We start from the raw sequence: 15,306 nt of genomic DNA on the forward strand, positions 1-15,306 counted from the left end.
GAGTGGGTGAGTGAGTTGTTGTGACCTGCAGTGTGGTGGTGGTGGTGGCGGTTGAGACGACACAGTCCGTGTCTGCTAAAGACCGATTCCTCGACACGGGCGGAGGAATCAAGGAGCGTAGTTGAGGGGGAACGGTAACCGTGGTAATAGCGGTCGCCATGGTTATAGCAGTAGCCATGGTGGTAACCATGGTGGTAACCATGGCTATTTGATTAAGTGACAGGATCAATAAACCGCCACCTTCCCGTGTCCGTCCCCTCCGCATAAAAATATTTGACAGATCCCATAAGCCACACGGCCTTCTGTGAGTGCATCTCATCAGCAGCGTTGGTTCAACGCGAGCAGAAAGCACCGGTTTTGACAATCGGTGTCTCACCAGCAGAGTCGGGCTTGCTTGAACCAGTGCCGGTGAACTGCCACGTGTTTATTAGCAAGGACCCTCTCTCTTCCCGGTTCGATGCAAAGCCATCTCTCTGCTCGGTGACATGCTGGGCGAGAAGCGTGGACAACAAATGGGGGTCCACAGACGCAGGGGTTCATCACTGCTGATGATTTGAGGTTCGCCATTGCACCGATATAATCAATGATATATGTAAACGATATGCGAACGAGTGCTGATGTTGCATTCAGGTGGATGGAGCGGACGAGGTGGTACAAACGGGAAACGCGGCGGTGCAAAAATCGATTCTTGAATGGGATCGTGGCACCCTCCCGGACGTTGCGGATTTTGCTCTGACTTCCCCGCGGCATCGGCCCCGATTGCTGCATCGGCGCGGTCGCGTCTCGAACACGGAGGGCAACTCGGCTGCGAGGGGGTCCGGTTCTCGAACGTCGCCGGGCAGGGCGCGCCGTGAGACGCCTGTACGCCGCGCGACAATTCAATTCGTTTGGCTGTGTCGGGCGGTGCAGGGACTTGCCGACACAAATTCGGGGCCGGATAGTTTACGTGGCCCGAACCCAAAACCCAAACCCTGGACTCCAGCGTTGGCTGTGAAGGCCTCTGCGTTGGGCTCTACGCGGAGCCTCCACCCGCGACCGTGATGACGGGTCGCTCTTGTCGACCGTGTGTGAACAAGACTTTAATCGCTGTACATTTTACGTGGTGTTGTATAATAAATTCATAATGTACAGCCGTTCTTCATCCACTGCTGATCATTGCAATTCTCCCAAACTGTAACTTCACCACGCCAGTCAGCGGGCGGTTGGTGACTGGGGTTGGGTCCAAGGACCCGCTTCAGATGTCGCTCGACATCGTCGTCGGCTGCAGCCGGGAGCTGAACCCCGGCTCGCTTGGGTTCATAGTGCGGGGCGCTCACCACTGCGCCAGCGCTCCAACCCCACCGTGGTGTCGTTGAGACGCTGAAATTAAATGGTGCAGCACGTGTTTTAAACTGTTTTTGTGTTTTATATTCCGTTGGTAACCATTCAAGACGCGTCTGTGGTTTGCGATACTCTATTATTGCTGCAATAAACCGCGTGCTCACCACCCCCGCGTGCACACACCCCCACCCACGTGCTCACCCCCACCCACGTGCTCACCCCCACCCACGTGCTCACACCCCCACGTGCTCTCACCCCCACGTGCTCTCACACCCCCGCCCATGTGCTCTCACACCCCCACCCACGTGCTCACACCCTGTGTGCTGACATCCCCACCCACGTGCTCACACCCCCACCCACGTGCTCACACCCTGTGTGCTGGCATCCCCACGTGCTCACACCCCCACCCACGTGCTCACACCCCCACGTGCTCTCACACCCCCGCCCACGTGCTCACACCCTGTGTGCTGGCATCCCCACGTGCTCAACGCCCTTGCCGCTCGTGAGAGGCAGCGTGATAGACGCAAAGCCCGATGATAATAATGATGATGATCCGGAAGGGTGAGAGAGATCGCATCTGGCACGATGTATTCTTCACTGTGAATACACACGGCGGTATTAACCAGAGCGACAGCTGGAATCGAACCGCGAAAGCCCTGCAAGAACAAGCGGCGAGCGCTCGGCCCCGTCACCAACCAACCCTACGAGCCCCGGAATCGTCGGTATAAAACCGAGAAATTCGCCACCCGTGTGGGTGTGAGACTTCAGCCGTGCGACAGCGGGTAGTTTCCCTCTATATTCGTCCACCGATGTTGGGCCGTGAGTGGGAAGCTAACTCGGGTCGCGGGTTTAGGAGCGCAGCGCGATAGGCGCTATGCCACCGCTCCCCCACCCAACCCAACACACAGGTATACACACACACAACCAGCGATGTGCAGTGATGAGGGGTGGATGGGCCAAGTGTGAAGAGGTGTGGGCGATGCTGTTGCCCAGCTGGCCGCCAGAGGGCGCTGTGGTTCTGCCCCCTCCACCAACCAGTGGCTTTTAAACCTGGGGGTGCACGCACCCCCTGGGGAGTGCGAGAGGCCCTTTCTGGGGGTGCGAGACATGGCCAGATTTAAGGTAAATCGTCGAAACACAAATGAAGCACGCGCAAGTAAGTACAACTACTTTATCCCACAAAGCCTATGTGAGTGTTAACATCATACATTACGGGCCGTCCATAAATGACGTCACGCACCTAGGGGGTGGGGGTCAGATATTTGTGACGATGTGTGACGAGGGGGGGGGGGGGTGAGAAATGTAACGTCACATCAAAATGCGCAACTTTAAATAAATATAGACAACACGTTCCACTTAATTAAATAGACTTTTTAATAAATGTTTTCTCCAACATCAGAGTGCAGCGCCACATTAAATACGCACTACAATAACAATAGTTCAAAGCGATTTGAAGCATGTTTTTTATTGGGAGGGGAAGAGCTTTGTGACGTTATATTGAGGGGGGGTCTGACTTTGTGTGACGAGGGAGGGGGGGAGTCAAAATCGTCCAAAATCGCGCGACGTCATTTATGGACGGCCCCATATTTTAACGATTGAGAAACATCGGGGTGCACGGCTCCAGTAAAGGATACGAACCACTGCTTTTAACCAACACATCCAAACCCACAAACAAGGAGTGCTTACCTGCACTACAGGTGTGGCTGTCTCCCATACAGGTGTGTTGTTACACACGATTGTGAGTCTATACAGGTGGAGTGTTACCTGTGAGTGCGTATCGTATAGTGGTTAGCGCGCTGTGCTACGAAGCCGGTGACCCGAGGTCCATTTCCCCCTTCACGACCAGTAACGGTGGCGAATATCTGAACCGATTCTGGGCCTCCACTAGGTCGACTCAGCCTTAAATGAGTACCCGATGGGTGGAGAAAGATGACCGGGCGTGGTGTTGGCCACCCACGCCCCCGTGTGTCGTGTTCGACCGTCATCGGTGCTGCTGCTCGCTAACGGCACTTGCACACCGCCTTGTGCACAGCAGCAGCACCAGGTGGGGAAGGGAACACACGCAGATTTAAGTCCAGGTTTGGGCTATTGACAGAATGGCAGCCAGGGCAGCGACAGAAGAGCTCGGGCCAAAAGCAGAGAAGGGGGCACAATGCATGCAAATTAGTTGAGCGACGTAACGTATGTGCCCAACGTTAATTCACCGCGTCTCGTGTTATTCGGATGCAATGGAGTGAAATTAGAAATCTAAATGGCCATCGATTTAGATTCCACTCATCTCTGTTTTGAAGTTGCTGGTGGAGCGCGGGAACGGTGGTTAAGTTCGGGGTAGGGGGGGGGCAATAAGGCACAGCGTGGCATGGGGGCCCAGAAAGGATATAATTTCAAAGTAAATTGGGGAGGGGGGCTGTTCCCACGCCCATTCAAATGAGCGCACAGTCTGGCACGCGCCAGGCATTATGCATCTTCGTGCCGTGGCGGCCATGAATGGGCATGTTCGGTGAGAGAGGAGCGCATTCCGGCCAAGTGCAGGATTTTGTGGATTCCAAAACCTCCCAGGAATCCATCCCGATATTCACAACCACACACACACAGCCCGGCCAGCTGCTGTCTGTGGTGGGGCTTGGTGTTGGGGGGGGGGGTGTAGGGGTGAGCGGGGAGGGGCGCAGGGAGGTTGGGTGATGCAGTTGCCACCTGTCCAGATTTGATTCGGAAAGTCCGGTGGTTGGAATTTGTGTTCGGGTAGTAGGAATTTAAATGCACCGATATGTGGCGGCGATGCGTTGGACTTTATTTCAGTTTTCTGCACAGTCTTGATAGCCCTGGGCCGACTACGAAAGGTGTCCGGGGTTGGTCCGTGGTGCGGAAGGTGGCAGCCCTAGGCAGTGGTGAGGAAGGGCAGGGTGGTGAGTGGTGGGGCTCAGTGGTGGGGGTGAGTATTTGGTGCGACTGGTTGAGTGGTAGTGCTGAGTGGTGGAGCATGTGGGGTGAGTGTTGACGGTGAGTGTTGTGGGGGTTCGGGATGGGAGGGGTGAATAGTGGGATGAGTAGTAGGGGTCTGTGTGGTGGTAGGTGGGGTGAAGAGTGGGGGGCGCGTTAGCGCGGTGCGCTACGAACCCGGGAACCCGAGTTCGATTTCCCACTCACGGCCAACACCAGTAACAATTCTGTGAACGGGTCCTGGGCCTCCTCTGGGTCGACTCAGCCTCAATTGAGTACCTTCTGCGGTGTGTAAATATCGCCACTGGGGAGACAAAGACGGCCGGGCGTGGTGCTGGCCACCCACCCCCTAGTGCGCCGTGCCGGCCTTTCATAGGTGCTCGCTAACAGCACTTGCCCCAACAGTCCTGTTAAGGCTACACGGGGGTTCTCTGTCTTTGGTGGGGGTGAGGAGGAGTGAGTGGAAGCGTGGTTGGGGTAAAAGAGGTGAATGCGTTGCATCGGCGTTCCTCTTCCCTTCAAGCCGTCCGGACGGAGCGGTGGCGCAGTGGTTAGCACACTGCACAATGAAAATGGGCCATCTCGGTTCCATTCGCAGCCACGGCGGTCATCGGCGGTGAGCGATATCTGACCCAGGACCTGGGATTCCTTTCACATCCAGCAACTCGCACGAAACAGCGTGGTCAAGTATGGTCAAATAATTATGAGTATTATTTTTTTACACATCCCATCAGCCGCACGGCCTTCCGGGAGCGTATAGCTTCAGCAGCATTGATTCATCACGAATACTGTACATTCTGGGCCCGGTTTTGCCATGCAGTGTATCATCATTAGCAGAGCTAGGCTCTGATTGGTCCAACGCTGGTGAACGGCCAAATGTTGACAGGCGAGTACCTCTCTCTGTTACGCATGGGTCCTAGTTTTGACGCAAAGCTAGATGCGTGTAATACACAACACAATAATCATCACTCGCGTCCTGACGGAGACGATAACAAAATAACCTCGCTGGTCAGTCCGGGTTGGTAAAGGTGGGGCGCATAGATCTTGGAGCATAGTACAGCACAACATTGGGTTTGTCTGTACTGTCATCTGTTGGCAATGTAGGCCCGCAGCAGCCTATAGCATCCTGCTTTATGCATAGATAACAAAACACAAACTCAACACATTCGTCAAAAGCACCGCGCCCATTTAAAAAGAATGACATACCTACAAAAATCACCCAGGAATGTCTGTCCTTACCGCTCGTGACGTCACTCCACATCGACCAGCCCCCCTCATTAATATTCATAAATGGACACCCCCCCCACCCCTCCTCATTCATAAGCATGAGCCGGTGACGTCACACAATATGGAGTATTCCCCCCTCACTAATAATCATGCGCAAGTGACGTCACTCCACATCGGACGGCCCCCCTCATTAATAATCATGAGCAGATGTCTTCCAAATGGACACCCCCCCCATTATTATTACCTACTATAATGAGCCAAGAATGTCTGTGTGTAACGCTCGTGACGTCACTCCACATCGAACAGCCCCCCTCATTAATAATCATGAGCAGGTGACGTCACTCCACATGGAGCACCTCCCCTCATTAATAAACATGAGCAGGTGACGTCACTCCACATGGACCCCCCCCCATTAATAAAAATTAGCGGGTGACGTCACTCCAAATGGGGGCCGAGGCGCCTCCCCTCCCCCCTCCTCGGCGTCAACTCACGACCCTCACTACAAAGGCAGAATCCTCACGTCACGCGATCTCCGTAACGTTGTTGAGACATCAAAGTAAAAAGGACGTCATGATGAACAAGGGGCCGTCCATAAATGACGTCACGCGATTTTGGACGATTTTTTACTCCCCCCCCCCTTCGTCACACGGCGTCACAAAAAGTCAGACCCCCCCTCTAATATGACGTCACAAAGCTCCCCCCCCCAAAAAACATACTTATAATCGCTTTAAACTATTGCCATTGTAGTGCGAATGTAATGTGCCGCTGCACTCTGATGTTGTAGGAGAAAACATGTTTTAAAAAATCCATTTAATTAAGCTGAACGTTTTGATTTAAAGCTTTCGTGACTGCAGGGATTCATATTATTGTTTCCCTTCTAAGTGACTTTACCGAAAGAACCAAGAATATAAGTAGAACGTGTTGTCTTTATTTATTTTCATATGACGTCACATTTCTCAACCCCCCCCCCCCTCGTCACACATCGTCACAAATGTCTGACCCCCCCCCCAGGTGCGTGACGTCATTTATGGACGGCCCCCAAGGGATTATAGCCTTAAAATGAAATAAGTCTGTGTCACCGCATCCTTACAAAATGCACATGCATTAATGCAATAAATATCACGTCAGGGTTTGCTTTTCGCTCGCAAGTTTCAGATTTGCTGCAATACACCCGTCTTTTGGACGGGCAAAAGGCTAGTGTATAATAAGTGACGTTTCGGGCAACGGCCCTTCTTCACAGCAAACAGGCACCAAGTGCGTCGCGCACAAGCGCTATCCAGGCTCAAAACCTGCTTGGCTTTCCAGATCCGACGAGTGCGAGTCGCACTTTGATCAAGCGTGACTATATGATCGAAGAAGGCTCGTTGATCGAACGAGATGAGACGTAGAAATCGATGCTCGAATCGAATTGAGATGCCGAATCGCGGCGATACCGAATCGCTCGGTTCGCGAGATGCGCGCTTCAGAGGTTAAAGTGCGAGGGGAGGCGGAGGAGGCGGTCCAACAATATTCTCGTGACGCAAGACGATTGCGCAACGTGGGTTGTCGTCACGATGATCAACGAACACCACGGATCGATGCTTTGAGAGTCCTGGAAAAATTATTGATTCGAAGCTTTTGTGATTCAAGAGCCGAATGGCTCACAGGGCTATACCAAAATAAATAAACTGAAACTGAAACTGCCTGGGGGAATCCATAATCTTTGGTCATCACGTAGGTAGAACAATAATAGATCACGACCTTTCGATGGCAACACAAGCAATCGTCATCAGGTGGGACAACCACAGCAAGAAAAAAAACCTGCTGCAGTAGTAAAACTGCTGTGGTTGGCCCACCTGATGACGATTTGCTTTGGTTGCGATCGAAACGTCGTGATCCATTATCTTTCTACCTACGTGACTTTACCGAAATAACCAAAGAGTAAGGAGTCCTGGTACGTGCAGTATTTATATTACTATATACGGTGCAAGTATGTGTAGGCTGACCAGTGCCGGATTATCCTAGTAGCAAAAGTAGTATATGCTATGGGCCCCGCACTTTCAAGGGCCCCGTGCTCAATGCTTTCAAGCTATCAATTCCGGTTCAGTGATTCTGCACTTGAATCTTGATTTGAAGCTTTCGTGGCTGCAGGAATCCATACTCTTTGGTTTCTTTCGGTAAAGTCACGTGGGTAGAAAAATAATGTATCACGACGTTTCGATCGCAACAACAAGCAATCGTCATCAGGTGGGAACACCACAGCAAGAAAATAACCTGTGTTGCGATCGAAACATCGTGATCTATTATTTTTCTGCCTACGTGACTTTACCGAAAGAACCAAAGAGTATTCTGCACTTGCTAGATTACTATAGTACTATACTGCCTTCAACTTTTATGAACGACTGGGTGTATATTCTTAGCTCTTTCAGTAAAGTCACGTTGAAGGGAAACAATAAAATAATAAAATATATATAATAAAAATAATGTTTTTATTATATATATTTTATATATAAAACAATACAAATATTTTTGTTATTGTTTTATATATTTTATTGTTTCCCTTCAACGTGACTTTACCGAAAGAGCTAAGCATATGAATTACTGCAGTCACGAAAGCTTTAAATCAAAATTTAACGACTGGGTGTTTAAGGTTCGCGATTTGGTCGTATTTATCCGGTTGTATAGCGAATGAAAATTAAAATTACTTTACTATGCAAGTAAAACATTTATGTGTTGTAATATTTACGTGTTTTTTTAAAAAAATGTAGGGCCCCTCTATAACATATGCTACAGACCCCGCACTAGCTGAATCCGGCACTGAGGCTGACCCCTGAGGATGACCCCCCCCCCCACCGGGCCCTCCCCATGGGCTGACGTCTATAACTGACCGCTACGACCGATCCCATTATCTTGATTAAAACTCAAAGAGCCTCCCAGTTCAGACGGGGGGGATGAGGCTGCACTCGGCTCAGACTCGTCGGATCTGTTGGTGGGCATTCCACGTTACCATGGCGGGGGGGGGGACCATCCCACTCATAGCACAGGATGGTGATATTCATTTACAGTCGTGGTGGCGTTCTTTATTAATCAGCCATGATCTATCCACTACCGGATGAAGGCCCCAGCCGTCGCCATCTCTCACGATCCTGGGATGTAATATAACCCTCCCCAGCGTCTGGCAGCACACGAGGAGCTGAGTTCATCGCTCCATCTCCCCTTGGTTGATGTCCTCTCTCGGGCACGTTCCATCCCTTGACCGCTTTCCCCTCGCTATTCTCGATCATCAAAGTTGGCGGCTTTCGCATGAATAAAAAAGAAATTCATAATTGAAACACATTACAATCCTTTGTGAATCCACTGCTGGATGAAGCCCTTCCCACGCCTTGTCGTTCACGATAGTTGTTTGGCCATATTTCACCACGCTGGTCAGTGGCAAGGGTCAGTGGCAAGGGTGGTGAACACTTCAGCTAACAGTATTCATACCGCAGCGCGCTGTAATTCGATTTTACAGGATTTGGTAGTTTTGCTTAATTAAGTGTTTTGTGATCCAGCGCTTTGGAGTCCAGGGTTGGTGGATCACACGAAGATGTGTGGACCGTGCAGTACAGAAAGCGGGTCCTTAACCCATTGCATTTGGAGGACCCTTTGTGTATCGCGCCAATCCCACACACCGATGCGTGTTGTGTTTCCTCCAGACGCAGTCCTGGAGCGTGGCTCAGTTCATTCTCAAGAAAATCACCGATTAAAATAAAAAAACACAACCCCGTTTTGAATTGGTCGTGCATGTCAATGTATTAGGAAACCTCTTTTTAAACGAGGGAACAAAAAATACGCCGCTAAACGAGGACACATTGCGGGGATTACCATAACGTCTCGCACAATGCAAGCACATTTGCGGTCGACCATTCAATTCCGCGTCTATTGTATGACAAAGATTGAGATCCCCCCCTCCCCCCCCCCCTCTACGTGTAGCCTGTAACAGACTGTTGGGGCAAGTTGCTGTTAGCGAGCACCTATGAAGGCCGACACGGCAACACGATGGGGTGGGTGGCCAACACAGCCTCTGTCTCCCCAGTGGCGATGTTTACACACCGCACCAGGCACTCGTTTTAGGCTGAGTCGACCTAGGGGAGGAGGCCCCAGGACCGGTTCAGATAATCGTCTCTGGTGTATAGGTGGCCGTGAGCGGGAATCGAACTCGGGTCGCCGGGTTCGTAGCGCGGCGTAGCGCGCTAACCACTGCGCCACCGCTCCCCACGGCATGACGCGCACAAACAAACACACGCACACACAGACTGCGCACGTGTGTTTCAGATTCTTTATTTATATGAATAAATCCGATGAGCTACGAAGCTCTTTTTTTACAGATGCCCAGCAGGGGCAGGTTAAGAAGGTTACGACAACAAACGATAGAACAGGTCAAGCGATTTTGCCTTCTCGATTTAAGGACACGTGAACAACAATGTCTTAGCAAGAACAAGAAGGAATCTAGATATATATATTTTTTACCGTAGACATCTGCGAATTTCTGGAGCAGGTGTGACTCGTATCCATGTTACCTGATTTTAATCATCCTGGGGGAGGGCTGGAGGGTGGTGCTAAAATTAAAATAAAAAAGGGTCTCACATGAATAATAAATTTAACTAAAAAAAACACATACAATGCATTTTCTTTGTCCAAATATAATTATAATAAACGTTTTCGGTATGACAAGTGGGTGGGGGGGTTCCCCCCCTCCCCCTCCTCCTCGTTCCCCCCCTCCCCCTAGGGACAGCCACTGATTGCAGGTAAGCGAAGCAGTCAAGGTTCCTGTCTTCGGCTTTCTTTGTTGTTAACACGCTTCGCGTCGTATTCGCGTAAGTTTTTGCCGGAGTGACGCAACTGCAGGCGCGTATCGTAGAGGCCACACTCCAATCCCATCACTTTTGACTCCTCTCAAGCTTCGTATCCACCACCGCCACCACCACCACCGAGACGATCTCCTCCTCCATCACCGTATCAGTTGAGATCGCGCGCGCGCGCGTGCCTCTGTTTAATAACCGGCAACTTAACCCCTTAACGTCTCGAGAAGGTCCATCTAGCGACATCTAGTTGACCTCCGTGTTGTGGAGAGGTTGGTGGTGGTGGTTAGCCTTTTTGGCCACGTTCCCGCTTCACCAGGAGCCTACATAGAGCGGCGCTTGTGAAGCTGTCCCACAGACTCATCCCCCATCAGCTCATGAGCAGCGGCGGCGGCAGGGGCAGCAGCAGCAGCGGCGGGAGTACTGCTCAGGTACGGGCACCCACGGTCGCTTCGTCCGCCTGGTCGGCACCGTGTCACCGCCGCGTTTACGTTGTTGCGTTGTTGTCGGTGCTGTGGGTTCGCGTTCGTCGCGCCCGCGTCGCTGCGAGGCGAGAGGAGATCGCGGCGCCGCTGTCGAGTGGTGATGTCAGTAGGGGAGCGGGAGGGGGGCGGTGGTGGTGGTGGTGCCATTTTCAGAGCCCGCGTCTCCTCCTCCTCCTCGGTGGGGAACGCCACTTCTCCCTCCCTCCTCGCCTGACACCCCCTCCCCCCCTTCTCATCAGCTTCCCTCTTGCCGCGCCTTGCCTGGAATCGCCGAGTCTACCGAGTAAATGTTCACTGCTCATTGCCATTTTATCGACGCTAATTGTGCGCGCGCCGTTGATGTTCGGCGGCGGAGGCGGTGGAGGCGGCGGCGGCGTTGGGCCTAAAAGCCTGGGCCTGACCTCGTCCCTAACGCCGTTGTTATTGTTGTTGTTTATCGTTGTGTCTGGAACAGCGCGCCGCAAGAAGAGTATGGTAATACATGAACGCCGCTGACGGTAGGATATGGCAGATAAGCGAAAGCTACAAGGTGAGTTTTCTCGTGCGGGAAGCAAAAATCCAACGTCAAGGCCCCCCCCCCCCGCGAGGCCTCGGGCTAGACTAGCTGCTCGCCCCCCGGGGATTCTCTGGGATGCATTCTAGTCGAGACCGAGGCCTTACGGGGCCCTGTCGGGCTGTCCGCGTTACAATATCGCGAACAGATTCGCGTCTGTTCGCGACAGGGGATGCTGTCGATGTTGTCAACGTTGTTAGTCGTGGACGTTCATTTGGTTTATTGAGTTGTGGCGAGCGACGTGCGCGCGCGGTGAGGAGGTGGGGTAGAGGGGGTATGCGCGCCTGTGTATTGTTTGTGGCGGGCGCTGTGTTGGTTGATGATGGCCGAGCGCGCCGGGCCCGGCCCGGGATGTTCGCGCTGCGTGTGGCGCCGCTGTCAGTGTCACTGAGCGCGCTCCTGGAGCCGCGATTGTCTCTGCGCGCGGCTTCGCGGGAAGCCTGGGATGCGCTGGGGCGCTCGGTTGTCGGTACGGAGGAACGCGCGGACCCGGTCTCCTCCGGGTAGAGTGCCTTGTGCCGGGTTGGCTGGCAGATCGAGGGGACGAGATTTTGTCTACCTGGGCACGGTGATGGGATGACCATGCGGTCGGGTTGCATGATAGACTGACGGCGTGCTAGCGGGGTGATCGGTTGGCGTGGCGGCCCGTGTGACAGCGCCAGGCTAGGTCGAGTGATTTGGTTGACGGGTGACCGGACAGTCTGGTTGTAGGATGACCCAGTGGTGGTGTGACGACCAGGTTTACTGGTTGAACAGGTAGCCAGGTGGGCTGGTGGTTGGGTGATCAGGTGGCCGAGTGGCTGAATGTTAATAGTAGTGGTGTGAGGGTGACTGGATGACCGAATGGCCAGGTGGCTTGTGGCTGCATGGGCTTTTGTGTGTAAGTTTTGTGACACGAACGCACACGGAAACAGGATCACAAAAAATACACCCATTATTTTCACCACTGGGCACGTTATTCATGTCCCCCCCCCTTTTTTACAGTGTCTTGACATGTGGTTATGTTTATGCAGTAGATACATTCAAATTTTTTTTTATTATAATTTGCCAGGCAGCCGGGTGGCAGGGTGACATGTGCTCAGATGGCCAGGTGGCCAGGCCAAGTCGTCGTCTTCGGCCCCAGTGGCCTGGTGGTGTCTTGGCCCGACCCATACGACCGGCGCGGCTGGGCGGTGGTGGATGTCGCGATCACACACCAACTCTCGCGTGTTTTTTTGTGCTCCCCCGTGAAGCGGAGATTGATCGCTGCCTCAAGAAAGTGAGCGAAGGCGTCGAGATTTTTGAGGACATCTGGCAAAAGGTACGGCTATCGCACTGACGCGTTACTCATTTCGGTTTTGCACAAACACGGCAAAACGAAAGAACTGCTTATCACAGCATCAGTGATTGCTATAAAGCACAATTATTTACACTTGCCGAAGCTTTCTGCTACGCCAACACTCCTTATGCAAACAAAAACGTGAACACATTTATTTCATCCATTTACAATTGTTGATGTGTATACAATATATTTTAACGATTTCCTATGTTTGTGAAGTTTGATGTATATGTGTGTAACTACGTCTTGTGATGGAGTTTTGTTGATTCCAGCACGATCGCCTTTTCCAGGTGCATAATGCAGCCAACATCAACCAGAAGGAAAAGTATGAGGCTGATCTTAAAAAGGAAATCAAGAAGCTTCAGGTGGGAGTGTTAAGAATGCGTCACATCTGAAGCTTTGCCTCGAATGCACAGGCGTCATATTCCGCTTTTTGCCTTTAAGCGATGCTTGCTAGAGTGTCTTTGAAGTAACAACGTTGCCAAATATACCGTGTCTGCATGCAAAGTATTGGGGGAATTTTTTTTTTATCGCAATCCCAGAGCACAAAAATGTAACAGCGCGCAAAGTAATACTTGTTGCTAGCTGTGTCTCCACGCTGCGTAGAAATGAGGCAGGCCGTCCCATTTTAGTGATAAACAGTAGCTATGGATGCATTGCATTTTACCTTCCAGATTTGGCCTTGATTTTGGCATTTTATATATTTTTTTATATGGAAAGCATATATATTACAGCATCTTGTACTTGTGTTAATTTGAAATGTTCGTGGCAATGATGGTGTTTTGTTAAAGTAAAACGGATATGAATTAGTAATGCATTTCGCGGACACGCTGTGTTAGGCATGTAACAATCGATTAATTAATCAAAGTTGACTCTTTTGCATGCATTTTCATTATTTATCTTTCATGCACATTTTATAGGGGAGTGGTTAGCACACCACATCGTGAACATGGTGACTTGAGTTGGATTCTCGGATATGGCTAACATTGGCGAGTGGCCTCCCATTTTCTCTAACCCGCACTGATTTGCGTGGTTAATTTTAGTCAAACACCCCCCCAAGACTGACATCATGAAGAGGCTGGCATCTAGCAGTAGAATAACAAAACAACCAAAGCATTGTTTTATTATTTTAAGCACACTATGTGCTCCTGTTACAGCTTAGGTAACGGAGCTAACGAGACCAGAAATACGAAACGGCACAAATGAGATGCATTACAATAAACAAGAAATCTAAACTGTGTTCCATACCATACTAAATCATTGGGGGGCTGAATTGTTACATGTCCACTTGTTATAGTTTAGGATATGAGTTGCTCATTTAGCGCACGGCAGCCTTTTGGGCTGTCATTAGTTTGCAATGCAGGGATACTGCCGATTGCTTGCGTAATCACACCGCGTATTGGATGGGACGTCTTGTGGCGGATGTTGATTAAGGGGTTTGATTCACAAAGGATTTTGGACTTAAGTGAACATCGTGTGCGATACACTGTTTAAAACGCAGTCACATCATCACACAGGAACTTAACGTTCGAGTCACGCGGTGTGTGACTAGGCTTTTAAAGTGATTGTAGATTTTAAGGCAGCAGCGACGGGGCTCATCAGCCACCAAGCAATGCGTTCCGACAGATGCAGACGTACGGCTGGGCATTTATTGTTAGAAATTTTGATGTGTGTGGCAAACCGATAATTGATTTTGTAGAATTTCTAGCATTTAATTACCCATGGTGCAACACAACTAGATTAACAATCCTGTGTTTGACGATTTCTTAATCGTCACATCATTGCTCCTTTAAAATCTTCAAAGGCCTTGGCTCCGCTCCCTTTTTTCTGCCGTGAGTGATCCAGTGTGAACCTGGCTTAGGTTGCCGTGAAGAGCCCAGTAGGTGTGCAGAGCAGCGTGTGAATTCTGCATTGATTAAGCAGCTGCAGGCTGTTTGAGTGGCTCTTGGGCTGTCTGTCATATGAGCTGTAAGCATGAGCGCAGGGCCAGGTGTGTGTGAGAGAGAGAGACCCCGCACAATAATAATTATACTCCCGAAGCCTAATTTTCTCTGCCAGTCTCTTCATTCAACAATGAGAAGCCAGCCATACATATGCTATGCACTATGGATGTTTTTGGATGAAACGGAAAATATGCGAAATCGGTCCTGGATATGAAACAAACAAGGGGGGGGGGAATGTGTTTTAGAATTTGATCCGAAAATGTGACCTCACAAGAAGTGACATGGCTTCAGTGGTGTCATAGTGTCATACACGTGCTTTTCTTGCCAAAAGTGCCATCACGTTACGTGACTTTTGCTCATTATTAACAGGTAAACAGCAAACAAAAACTTTAAGGCCACATTGACACCGTGGTCTGAAAGGTTAGAGATTATAGTAGGTGACGTTTTGGGCAATGGCACCTTCTTCATAGTGCTTAAATAGAAGCCCAAGCGACGGAATGGATAATAACATATATACATGTTATTATCAAAGATGTGTTTTTGTTGGAACTTTTTGTAAAGATGTTTGAATTATTGATTCGTATTTCAAGTAATTTAGGTTGTCACATTTTTCACGTAAAGAATGGAACTTGTCAAGTTTTAATACATTTTAATCCAAAAATGTGAAAATTATACCTGAAACTCATCCTATCCTCGTGTG

General features: G+C 50.5%; 1 protein-coding gene across 11 annotated transcripts in view; it reads left to right on the forward strand.

The window, feature by feature from the left end:
- Positions 1-10,233: 10,233 nt before the first annotated feature.
- Positions 10,234-15,306, forward strand: part of LOC116949522 (CCR4-NOT transcription complex subunit 3) — a 31,136-nt gene continuing 26,063 nt past the window's right edge. For 3 of the 11 annotated variants that reach the window (XM_032966913.2, XM_032966921.2, XM_032966920.2), the window contains exons 1-4: positions 10,958-11,075; positions 11,247-11,321; positions 12,578-12,645; positions 12,936-13,028. In XM_032966913.2, coding sequence (XP_032822804.1) covers positions 11,297-11,321; positions 12,578-12,645; positions 12,936-13,028 — 186 coding nt within the window. In that variant the 5' untranslated portion in view covers positions 10,958-11,075; positions 11,247-11,296. The other 8 variants (XM_032966918.2, XM_076072385.1, XM_032966922.2 and 5 more) reach the window with 6 other exon arrangements.

The sequence above is a fragment of the Petromyzon marinus genome, chromosome 37 (assembly GCF_048934315.1).
Source record: "Petromyzon marinus isolate PM22_M1 ecotype Great Lakes invasive population chromosome 37, UKy_Petmar_22M1.pri1.0, whole genome shotgun sequence".
Taxonomy (NCBI): domain Eukaryota; kingdom Metazoa; phylum Chordata; class Hyperoartia; order Petromyzontiformes; family Petromyzontidae; genus Petromyzon; species Petromyzon marinus.